Source organism: Staurois parvus, unplaced genomic scaffold, assembly GCF_062004578.1.
Source record: "Staurois parvus isolate SC_StPar_1 unplaced genomic scaffold, SC_StPar_1.0 ptg000575l, whole genome shotgun sequence".
Classification (NCBI taxonomy): Eukaryota; Metazoa; Chordata; class Amphibia; order Anura; family Ranidae; genus Staurois; species Staurois parvus.
In genome coordinates, this window is record NW_028318371.1 from 6893290 (window position 1) to 6905742 (window position 12453).

The following is a 12453-nucleotide window of genomic DNA, read 5'->3' on the forward strand; positions in this document are numbered from 1 at the left end:
AACTAGTTTTAGGGGGAGGTGGGGTAGGCTTCCCTGAATAAATAAGTTTTCAAGGATCTTCTAAAGGCAGACAGGGTTGAGCTAACTGGACATATTGGGGTGAGGAGTTCCTGAGTATGGAAGACATTCTGGAGAAGTCCTGGAGTAGAGCATCGAAGGAGGTAACGGGAACTAGAGAGCAGGAGGTCTTGGAAGAAGTGGTGAGGACAATTTGGGTGGTAGCTGCAGATCAGATTGGTGATGTAGCTGGGGGCAGTGTTGTAGATGGCTTTGTACATTGTTAGTATTTTGAATTTTATATGTTGGGCTAGTGGAAGCCAGTGAAGGGATTGGCAGAGAGGCATGGATCAGCAGCATTCATGATAGACTGAAGGGGGGATATTCTGTATAAAGGTGGTGTAGCACCATCCTAGGTAGCTAGGGGGAGTTAGATTCTAATTTGTAGATAGGGGCTGAGTGGCAGCCCAGGTGTAACAGTCAGGGGGGCAGATTTCAGTCAGGGGCTGAGAGGTCCTGCAGACCAGCTCTCTGGGACTTTCCCCTGCTTTAGGATTTTGCAGAAAAAAATAGAAGCAGGGGGAGAGAGTGAGGAGTGGCTTTCTGCGCTGTCAAGGGATCCTGACCAATCCTCAACAGGAGGCTTGGCATGGAGCCAGGACAGCCCTTGAGAGTGTTTGAGTCTGCTCAGCAGTGGGGGAGTTCAGGTGGAAGATGGAGACGTGAGGCTGGAGAGGAGGAGCCAGGGAAGGGGCCCAGATGGGAAGGGACTCATCTACAGGCAGGGAAGCTTGGAAGGAGAAGCTTGGGACTTCACAAGCCCTTAGAGCGAGGACCACCTATGCAGCAGCGAGTGGCCCAGCAAAAGTCCTGAGAGCAGCCACCAACCCAACAGCAGCATAGGAGAAGGACTGAGTGAGTAGACCTGCACCTCCTGGGCCAGTAAGGGGAAGGAGCACTCTGATTGGAAACTGGATTAGCTACTATCTGGGACTTCTCTTAAATTGACTGCCCAGGGATTCACCCAGAACAGCTGGATAAGGGGTATCTAGGGTCTTGGGAGGTATTACAGGAGATGCTGGCTAGCTCTCCAAGAAGGATTTGTTCTTTTGCTGCTAAGAGACTTGTATATAGTTTAGGAAGATTGTCCTGTTGCCATTACCCATACACACCTTACCCCATCCACATTTATATCCCCCTAATAAAATCCAAAAAACAAACTCAAGGACTGGTTACTATCTCATGGATGCAAGTTTGAATGGGAAAATGTGAGCAGGACTATGGAGAGACCCCAAACCAGCAACTCCTAAGGGTAGTGCTACAGTAGGCCAGTAAGGAGAGAGCTGCAGTAATCAAGGTGGGATATATCCAGGGAGTGAATAGGTTGTTTTGTGGTGTCATTAATTAAAGTGGTTGTAAAAGTAATTTTTCTTTACATGAATGCCTTCTGTGCACTGAGGTAAAAACCCTCTTAATAGTATCTCCCCTGCAGCCCCCCAAATACTTACCTGAGCCCAGTCTCTGTCCAGTGCTGTGAGATGTGTAAATTCTCCAGCGCCTCGAGGGAACCAATGCCAGGGGAAGGCCAGGAGATCAGATGTATAAGTGGCCTATGGATAACGTTCCAGAGATGCATCCCTCCTCAGATGAGGAGATCAACAAACTGGAAGAAAGCATGCAGGTGGTGCAAACATCTAGTGCATTATCCAAGGTTTATTAAAAGTATAAAAGGACAAAAAATATACACGTTTCATATAGCTCTGAGGAAAGGGATTTGTCCCCGAAAACTTATTTTAGACACATTTGGGAGGTTCTCACGTTTTTAGGGTTGACCATATGATTGCACAAAGATAACCTGGGTATTGTGGGGGTTACCCATAAATATTTAATGCTATATTTAAATAAGTAGATTCAGGTGAAGAACATAAGTTGTGTAGAAGACAATATTAATTGTGATTGACCAGAAACGTGAGAGCTGATTGGACAAATATTGGGTATAAAACAAAGACAGGAAACATAAGAAAACGGTAACCAAGATTTAGCATCGTTCTGCTGTGTTGGTGGGGCACATGCTATTTGCTGCTAAAAAACAAAGGGTTTCCCTATGCTTGGTCTACACTGACTTCATGTGGTTAACCAGACATGTTACCTTCTCTCTAGAAGATGCAGACACATTCAAGGATATTCTTAAATGGCATATAGTGAAGATTTAGATTTTGAAAAGATCTACTTTACCACAGGTGGATCTTTCCATCCAGTGGCTGCCCTTACACCAGTGGCCAAAGGCGTTTTGGACCAATCATGTTGAGACGGCAATTTTGGCTGCTTCTCCTATAGAGGATATAGTAGCTGCCTTGCAAAACATCAGACTTGTGTCTTGTTTTGTTGGAGAACCAACTATCAACATTGTATGTTTGTGTGCCAGAATTGCTCTGGTCCATGACAGCCAAAAGTGTGCTCTGGCTCAAGCTGTGGTTGGTTGACTCATCCTCAAAACAATGACGTGAAATACCCTCATAAGGCTACTCCTTGTTCAATGATAAGTTGGAGATTATCAATAAAGCTACTAGGGGAAGTCTTTGATGATTCTGCAGGACCAAAATCTTCCTAAACAGCAACAGAACTCTAGGCCAGAAGATGAGGCTCAGAACGAGCTGGAAAAATCCAATAACCTGGAAAGGCATTCCAGTGAAAAACTTTCTAAGGTTACCACCTCAGCTCAACTTGAATCCAGCCCAATATAAGGGATGGCTATCCAGGCCTACAAGATCAGGCAAGACTTGTAGGTTTTAGGCAGGTCTGGATAGAGAACATTTTGGAACTGTGGGTACTATTCCTTAGAGGCATTCATAGAAATTTGTTAGAATGAAATAAGAAAAATCCACCATTACCTGGATGGTCTGTAACATCTGGCTCATTCCAAAAGAAATCTAATCACATTCGGAGAAGTAACTGTTTGGACTCTGACCAACTTTGGCTTGATAGTCCAGTTTAGGCCATCCTCAAGATCTGGCCTACCTCAGAGCTAGCTTACAACAGGGTCCACCCAAAATGGCGAGCTTACTGCTAGGTTCAGTCTCTGACTGAGGTCTTCCATACCCCAAAAAATAAATAGGACCCCAGTTAGTAACTGAACTTAGCAGTTGGCTCGCCATTTTTGGTGGAACCTGTTTTTGGAGTTAAGTTTCTACCTCAGAGCTAGACTGAAAACCCAGTTAAAAATATTATTTCTTCCACAAGAAAAGATTGCAGTAGTCCGGGTCTAAGAGTGCTTAGCTCTGGGTGTTTATCATCTAAAAGCATTGCAGTGCCTCAGTTATGACATGATGGCTTTGTCTACCCCCATGGACCCATATTGGCCCCAATGGCACAGTTCCCTTTCAGACAAGTGGCTCTTATTTTTTTCATCTCAAAAGTGTAACGAAATTGTAAAAAAAAATTTGAACTGTAAAAGTTACTTAATTTTTTTTCTCTATTTCAGGAAAACCATTCAATCCGCTACTGATCATGGCCAGCGCTGTTGGGAATATTATCAGTTCAGTGCTGTTTGGAGAACATTTTGACTACAAAGACACAAAGTTACATGATCTGATGTCTCACACCTCCCGACACATTAAGAATGTTACATCCCCATTACACATGGTAGGTTACAGTCATTGGTGGATTTGTCTTCCACTAGCACCTCTAATTACATAGTCACTGGAGGAAACCAGTAGAGCATATTACTAGGTTTTCTTGAATGACTTATACTGGGCCTAAAATTTCAGTGCTGTTTTTTGGCAAACTTTTCTTCCTGTATTGTATTTTATCAAAATTGTTAGCATATCATTGCATTTCCTATCTTTAGAAATTTCGGGTGTACATTTAAGGTATTTTAGATTTTATGGTTAGTTTTAGAGTTTACACTGAGGTTAAAGTATATGTAAACCCAAAATCTATTAAAAAAAAAAGGAAAATGTGCATTATTGCAGAGACGTACATATGTGCATTTTTATTTTACACCAACATGCATTGTAATTCTTCATTTTTTACTCCTTGTGTTTCTTATGGTCAGCTCTGCAACGTCTTCCCATTCCTGCTCAAGCTGCCATTATTACGAAACATTGCCTTTAAAGAAAACGCCTACCTGCAGAACTTTGTGCTAGATTACATCAAGGAACACAAACGCACCCTGAAGCTGGAGGCCCCCCGAGATTTGATTGATTATTTCCTGCTGAAGATAAAAGAGGTACATACACTGAACCTTATCTATTTGAAGAGTCTATGATTAGCTTTGGCCGTATCACCATAAACCAGCCAATCCAAATTGAACTGGAGAATGGTGGTGTGCAGGGCTGGTGCTACTACTAGGCGAACTAGGCAGACACCTAGGAACACTGATGCCTATGCTGCAGCCACAGCTGCTGGTTTCCTTACTCTCCACCATGGCTGGATCTAGGGGGTCACTAGGGTGAGCTACACTATCCCCCAGATTGTGGTTGTACTACCCCAGACCGGTCTTTCCATAGACACTGATCCTGGGGGACAATTTATGCTGGGAAGGGTAATTTGGAGATGTGTTAGCTAGAGAAGGGATTTGGGGGAATTTTTCATAGGTGGGGGGGGGGGGGGATTGAAGGAAGAGGATTGGTGGTGGGAGAGGAGATTTGAGGTTGGGAAGGAATTTGTGTTAGGAGAGGGGATGGGGGGATTTGTGTTAGGAGGGGAGATTCAGGGGGGGGTTTGTGATAGGAGGGGGGGGGGGGAAATTTGTACAGTCAGGTCCATAAATATTGGGACATTGACACAATTCTAACATTTTTGGCTCTATACACCACCACAATGGATTTGAAATTAAACAAACAAGATGTGTTTTAACTGCAGACTGTCAGCTTTAATTTGAGGGTCTTTACATCCAAATCAGGTGAACGGTGTAGGAATTACAACAGTTTGCATATGTGCCTCCCACTTGTTAAGGGACCAAAAGTAATGGGACAATTGGCTTCTCAGCTGTTCCATGGCCAGGTGTGTGTTTTTCCCTCATTATCCCAATTACAATGAGCAGATAAAAGGTCCAGAGTTCATTTCAAGTGTGCTATTTGCATTTGGAATCTGTTGCTGTCAACTCTCAAGATGAGATCCAAAGAGCTGTTACTATCAGTGAAGCAAGCCATCATTAGGCTGAAAAAACAAAACAAACCCATCAGAGAGATAGCAAAAACATTAGGCGTGGCCAAAACAACTGTTTGGAACATTCTTAAAAAGAAGGAACGCACCGGTGAGCTCAGCAACACCAAAAGACCCGGAAGACCACGGAAAACAACTGTGGTGGATGAGCGAAGAATTCTTTCCCTGGTGAAGAAAACACCCTTCACAACAGTTGGCCAGATCAAGAACACTCTCCAGGAGGTAGGTGTATGTGTGTCAAAGTCACCAATCAAGAGAAGACTTCACCAGAGTGAATACAGAGGGTTCACCACAAGATGGAAACCATTGGTGAGCCTCAAAAACAGGAAGGCCAGATTAGAGTTTGCCAAACGACATCTAAAAAAGCCTTCACAGTTCTGGAACAACATCCTATGGACAGATGAGACCGACATCAACTTGTACCAGAGTGATGGGAAGAGAAGAGTATGGAGAAGGAAAGGAACTGCTCATGATCCTAAGCATACCACCTCATCAGTGAAGCATGGTGGTGGTAGTGTCATGGCGTGGGCATGTATGGCTGCCAATGGAACTGCTTCTCTTGTATTTATTGATGATGTGACTGCTGACAAAAGCAGCCAGATGAATTCTGAAGTGTTTCAGGCAATATTATCTGCTCATAGTCAGCCAAATGCTTCACAACTCATTGGACGCTTCACAGTGCAGATGGACATTGACCCAAAGCAGACTGCAAAAGCAACCAAAGAGTTTTTTAAGGGAAAGAAGTGGAATGTTCTGCAATGGCCAAGTCAATCACCTGACCTGAATCCGATTGAGCATTTCACTTGCTGAAGACAAAACTGAAGGGAAAATGCCCCAAGAACAAGCAGGAACTGAAGACAGTTGCAGTAGAGGCCTGGCAGAGCATCACCAGGGATGAAACCCAGCGTCTGGTGATGTCTATGCGTTCCCGACTTCAGGATGTAATTGACTGCAAAGGATTTGCAACCAAGTATTAAAAAGTGAAAGTTTGATTTATGATTATTATTCTGTCCCATTACTTTTGGACCCTTAACAAGTGGGAGGCACATATGCAAACTGTTGTAATTCCTACACCGTTCACCTGATTTGGATGTAAATACCCTCAAATTAAAGCTGACAGTCTGCAGTTAAAGCACATCTTGTTTGTTTCATTTTAAATCCATTGTGGTGGTGTATAGAGCCAAAAATGTTAGAATTGTGTCGCTGTCCCAATATTTATGGACCTGACTGTAATAGGAGAAGGGATGGGGGGGGGGGATTTATCATAGGAGGGGGGGGGATTTGTCATAGTAGAGGGGATAGGGTATTTGTGATAGGAGAGTGCATGGGGGAATTTGTGATAGGAGAGGGGATGGAGGGGTTTTGTGATAGGATAGGGGATGGAGGGGATTTGTGATAGGAGAGGGGATGGGGGGGAGATTTGTGATAGGAGAGGGGATGGGGGGGAGATTTGTGATAGGAGAGGGGATTGGGGAGGTGGGAATTTGTGCTAAGAGGGGGATTGTACGAGGAGAGATGGGGGGGGGGGGTTGTGATAGGAGATGGTATTGAGGGGGATTTGTGATAGGAGAGGGGATTGGGGAGGTGGAAATGTGTGCTAAGAGGGAGGATTGTACTAGGAGGAGGGATTGGGGGGGGGGGTTTGTGATAGGAGAGGGGATTGGGGAGGTGGGAATTTGTGCTAAGAGGGAGGATTGTACTAGGAGGAGGGATTGAGGGTGGAGGGAGGATTTGTGCCTGGAGAGGGGATTGGGGGGGGATTTGTGTTAGGAGGGGGGATTTGGGGGAGAGTATTTGTGCTAGCATGGAAAATTTGAGGTAAAAGAGGATGTGTGCTAGGAGGGGTGAAGTAAAACTACAGTTAAAGTCGTTGGTTTAGCCTAAGGCACACAATAGTCTGGCACCAGCCCTGGTGGTGTGAATGTAATAGGTTGTAGTGGAGAGGATGACATCTTGGTGATTGCTTTGAATGGTCCTTTATGGTGTTCTATACTCACCACCCTACCAGATATACCAATGTTATATAAACAGAAGTTATTTATGAGGGCTATTTGTGAATGGTGCTGTCAGCCTTGGGATTGTGTCATTTCCTGTCATAGGGTATCTAGATTTGGGCTTCTTGCTTCTATGGGAAAGCGGTAAAGGCCATACAGGAGAGATATAGTTACTACTTAGCGTGGATGAGTGAACCTTGGTGGGATCCAAACATGGGAATGGAGGAAAGAGCTGAATAGTCACTAGTGGGAGGGGTCATAATTAAAGGTATGCACCCCACTGCCATAACCACAGCTGTGTATACTGTATATTGAGTCTTTGCTGGCCTTCCTAATAGCCATCTTTGCTGTATGTGAAAGCCGCTCTGTTGCTGGACTATATTCAGTGTATTTAGGTTTCATGCTGCCCTAGGCAACACAAACATAGTCTGCCCCCAGGGACACTGACCAACACAACCCCCCTTCCCCCTCCATCAGAGAGCCTGACATTTACCAACAAAACCCCTTCTCCCCACCCGGAAGAACCTTCCACAACCCCCCCACCCCAGTGATAGAGAGACACTCATCTTCACAACTCCGAACATCACCGGACACAAAAGTCAGGCTCTACATACACCATCAAGCGGTCTCTCTGGGATCCCACATGGTTCCCACAGTGCCACGTGTCAGTCCCTTCTTTCATCCCTTCTTCTGGGGGGAGGTTCTTCCCCCTTGAAAAATGCCACCCTAGGCAAGTGCCTTGTGGTAAATACACCCCTGACTATATAGATACAGTGCATAAAGTGTAAAGACACCATCTTCAGTAAAGCAAGTTTTGTTTATTCAACAATGTCTGGTTTGGTCATTGGATGAGAAAGGAAAGTGTTCTCCTGCAGTAAATTCTAACAGGGAATGAAGTGTAATGGAATGGTGATGGTCAAGTGAGTAGGAGAGTAGCATCTATGCAAGGAAGGAAGAGCAGCCAGTTTGTGAGAGGGAGCAGTGGTGGCCGGTGACAGAAGTTCTGTTAATGGGGTGGATTGATGATTGTTTAGTCTGCCTTTCTAAGCAGTAGGGACCCTATCTCAGGGCACGCTGCAGAGCTTCCCAGGGACTGGGCCTGGACCACGAATGTGCCAAGTATATGGTCGATTCCCTACACGCCTTCAGGTGGAAGCATGTGAAGTGTATTGCATGTAAGGACTGGTGGAGGATAATTCGTGTTCAGAAATATGTCCCTCAAAATTACTGTAGTAAATGCTGGGAGAGGTGTCATCGAAGGGAGTGAAGATAAGCTTGTTCCAGTGTGGAGCCCGGTGAGGTGGTCTGGTTATTGGCCAGTAAATTCATACGTCATTCAAGCAAACAAATAAATTCTGTTTGACAGCATGTAGTTCCCTGGTGCTGTCAGCACTTGGCTTAGTCAGCAGAATACATTGTATGACAGGAATTCACTATGAAGAAAGGAACAAAAGATCAGCACCTGAACCAGACTGGAAACCAGTACATGGCCAAGAGCATGACCAAGTGTGAGGACAGAAGCATTATCAGCATGTGGTCAGGTGATGTAAGTGCTTTGTGATTGGAAGATGCACAAATGTTTGGGACTTCATGTGGCTAAAGTTTGGCTGGAATTCAGGTCATAATGATACCATGGAAGCTTCCCACCCACATCCCGATCCAACCCCTGAGGGCTTTGACACCAGCCTTTGTTTCCAGATGTGGAAAGGGTTTGCCCTGTGTCATTATGGGAGCCAGTGACAGGAGTAGGGACAGTGGCAGGGATTTTGGCAAGAAAGTGACTGCTGGGTGTAGGATCTCCTAAGCTTGCACATCATGAAAGGGGGTAGCGTGGGCACAGTTTGGCATCTTTTGCCCTGGATGCTAGATGACCTTGTCCCAGCACTGATGGGAATGTCATGTTTCCTTGTGTATCCTGATGTTCACTGACATATATGAACATCATATTATAAGTATGGGGACGTACTGCATTTAACAGAGGGGACTGTAGACAGATGCAAACTGTTTGTATTTGTAATGTGAGTTATGGAATTAGTAACCGGAGTTGTTGGAGTTAACTGTGACCGCTGGTGCGTTGGCCTTGGGATTATGTCATTTCCTGTCAGAGGGTAAATAGATGGAAGGAATCGGCACCTTTTGGACTTTTGGTTTTATGGAAAGCATGTGACAGCCCATACCATAGAGATGTAGTCACTCCTCAGCACGGTGGAGTAACCCTTGGTGGGACCCAAACATGAGACTGGAGGAAGAAGCTGAATCGTTACTAGTGGGAGGTGTCATAATTCAGTGGTACACCACTGCCATAGGCAAAGCCATAGCTTATGTTCCCAGTAGAATACTGAATGTTAAGTGTTTGTTAATAAAGAAACCTTCTAAATAACCATAATTATGTAAAAAACTTCTCTGTTTCTGGACTGTATTGATACCACTCATAAAATGTAAAGATGCCATTTTCAGTAAAGCCTGGTCTGATCACTTGATGAGAAGAGAATGAGTGTGCACTCCTGCAGTGAATGCTAATGGGGAATGAACATCTATGCAAGAAAGGAGGAGCAGCCAGTTCAGGAGATGGAGCGGTGGTGGCCAGTGATGGAAGTCTGTCACAGGGGTAGATTGATGCCTGTTTAATCTGCCCTTCTCAGTGGTAGGGACCCTATCTTAGGGCCCGCTGTGGAGTTTCCCAAGGCTGTGCATGGACTGTGAATCCGCGAGGCCTCGAATTATACAGTGGCTTCTCTTTATGCCTTCGGGCTGAAGCAAGTGAAGTGTAATGCATGTAAGGACTGGTGGAGGTTAATCAGAGTTCAGCACTATTACCTTCAAAATGACTCTGTAATCCATGCCGGGACAGGTGTTACTGGTGGGTGAGAAGATGTGACCCTTCCGGTGTGGGGCCTGTTGAGGTGGTCTGGGTATTGACCACTAAGAGATGTTCTCTCATACATCAAGCAAACCAATACATTCATGTTCTCCCTGTGCCTGCGTGGGTTTCCTCCAGGTACTCCGGTTTCCTTCTGCACTCCAAAGACATGCTGGGAGGTTAATTGGCTCTTGTCTAAAATATGGCCCTAGTATGTGTATGTATGAATGTGAGTTAGGGACCTTAGATTGTACGCTCCTCGGGGGCGGGGACTGATGTGAATGTACAATATATATGTAAAGCGCTGAGTAAATTGATGGTGCTATACAGTATAAGTACCTGTAATAAATAACTATTAGCCGCCCGGCCAATGGCCGAATGGCGGCCGGCAAATCCCAATCACAGCAGGTCACATGACAGTTGTATACAATGGATGGCTTCATTCATGCCATCCATTGTATACTAGTGTCTAGCTGTGAATGGTCACAGCGATCACATGCACATGTCATGTGATTAGCTGTGGCCAAATCACAGCTAAGCACCAAAAAAAAAACAACAACCCTGAATGAATCGATGTCATTCAGGTAAATGCTTGCTTATAGCAAAGTAATTCTTTGCTATAAGCAAATTGTGTAAAAAAAAAAATACTGATCACTTCCCCAAAGTAGTACAATGTTACTATGGTAACATTATACTACTTTGGTCATAGTGAAATATGAAAAAGAAATCTTAAAAAAAAAAAAAATTTACATTTTTTTTCATAATGTCACTAGTCAGTGTCCCTGATCACCACCATGCCAGTTATATGATGACGCTGTACTGCACTGGTGACAGTATGTAAAAAAAAAAATAGTGAAAATAATTGTTTTCATTTTTTCATTTTCTGTAAAATTATGACAAACAAAATACAACTTCAAAAAACTCGCCATTCCTCTTATGAAGTACGTCGGACTGTCTACTTTACAAAAAGGGGTCATTTGGGGGATATCTGTACTGTTCTGACATTTGGGGGATATCTGTACTGTCCTGACATTTGGGGGATATCTGTACTGTTCTGACATTTGGGGGATATCTGTCCTGTCCTGACATTTGGGGGATATCTGTACTGTCCTGACATTTGGGGGATATCTGTACTGTTCTGACATTTGGGGGGATATCTGTCCTGTCCTGACATTTGGGGGATATCTGTACTGTTCTGACATTTGGGGATATCTGTACTGTTCTGACATTTGGGGGATATCTGTACCTTCCTGACATTTGGGGGATGTCTGTCCTGTCCTGACATTTGGGGGGATATCTGTACTGTCCTGACATTTGGGGGATATCTGTACTTTTCTGACATTTGGGGGATATCTGTACTGTTCTGACATTCTTGGACCTCAAGAAATTAGATTGGCCGTCAGTACTTCAGGATTGATCAATATTCAGATCTATACCATAGTTTGTGAACTCTATAACTTTCCTACAAACTAAAAAATACATCCTAATTTGGGTTATTTTCACCAAAGACATGTAGCAGAATACATCTCGGCCTAAATTTATGAAGAACAATTATTTATTTGTAAACTTTTATAACAGAAACAAAGAAAAACATGTTTTTTTTCAAAATTTTCGGTCTTTTTTTTGTTAATTTAGCAAAAAATAAAAATCCCGGCGGTGATTAAATACCACCAAAAGAAAGCTCTAGTTATGTGAAGAAAATGATAAAATTTTAGTTTGGGTACAATGTTGTATGACCGCGCAATTGTCATTCAAAGTGTGAGAGCGCTGAAACCTGAAAAATGGCCTGGGCAGGAAGGGGGAAAAGTGCCCGGTATGGAAGTGGATAATAAGAAAATACATTTCTGACAGCATGCTTGCTGTGCTCAGCATCCTCCCTTCTCTATTCCTCTCTTCCCCTCTCAATTCCATCCTTACCCTCTCCTCTCAATTCTTCCTATCTCTTTTCCTCTCTCCCACTCTCAGTTCCATCCTTTCCTTCTCCTCTTCACTTTTCCTATATCTTTTCTTCTCTTCCTCTCTCAATTCCATCCTTTTTCCTCTCCTCTCCATTCTTCCTATCTCTTATCTCCTTTCCTATTCTCTCTTACCTCTTTTCTGTTTCTTTCCTCTTCATTTCTCTCCCCAGCCCCTTCACCTCTCTTTCTCCTCTTTTTCCTCTCCACTCCATCTAGCCCTCCTTTCCTGTTAGAAATTCTATTCTACAGAACTGACTGTGCACAGACCACATGTTTTCTGCTTCACTACAAGCAAGGAAATGGGAAACTTTATTCAGAGTAAAGACATCGGGGTTGATTCACTAAAACTGGAGAGTGCAAATCTGGTGCAGCTGTGCACGGTAGCCAATCGCCTTGTTCAATTAAGCTTTGACAAAAAAAACTGGAAGGTGATGGCGTCTATGCAGAGCTGCTCCAGAGTTTGCACTCTCTAGTTTTA

The 12453-nt window shown here is 44.0% G+C and overlaps 1 protein-coding gene across 1 annotated transcript in view; it reads left to right on the forward strand.

Annotated features, from left to right (window-relative positions):
- Positions 1 to 12453, forward strand: part of LOC149450403 (cytochrome P450 2C20-like) — a 59255-nt gene that overhangs the window by 16244 nt on the left and 30558 nt on the right. Inside the window, exons 5-6 of the mRNA XM_089692086.1 lie at positions 3479 to 3639; positions 4052 to 4225. Coding sequence (XP_089548212.1) covers positions 3479 to 3639; positions 4052 to 4225 — 335 coding nt within the window. The remainder of the gene's footprint in view (positions 1 to 3478; positions 3640 to 4051; positions 4226 to 12453) is intronic.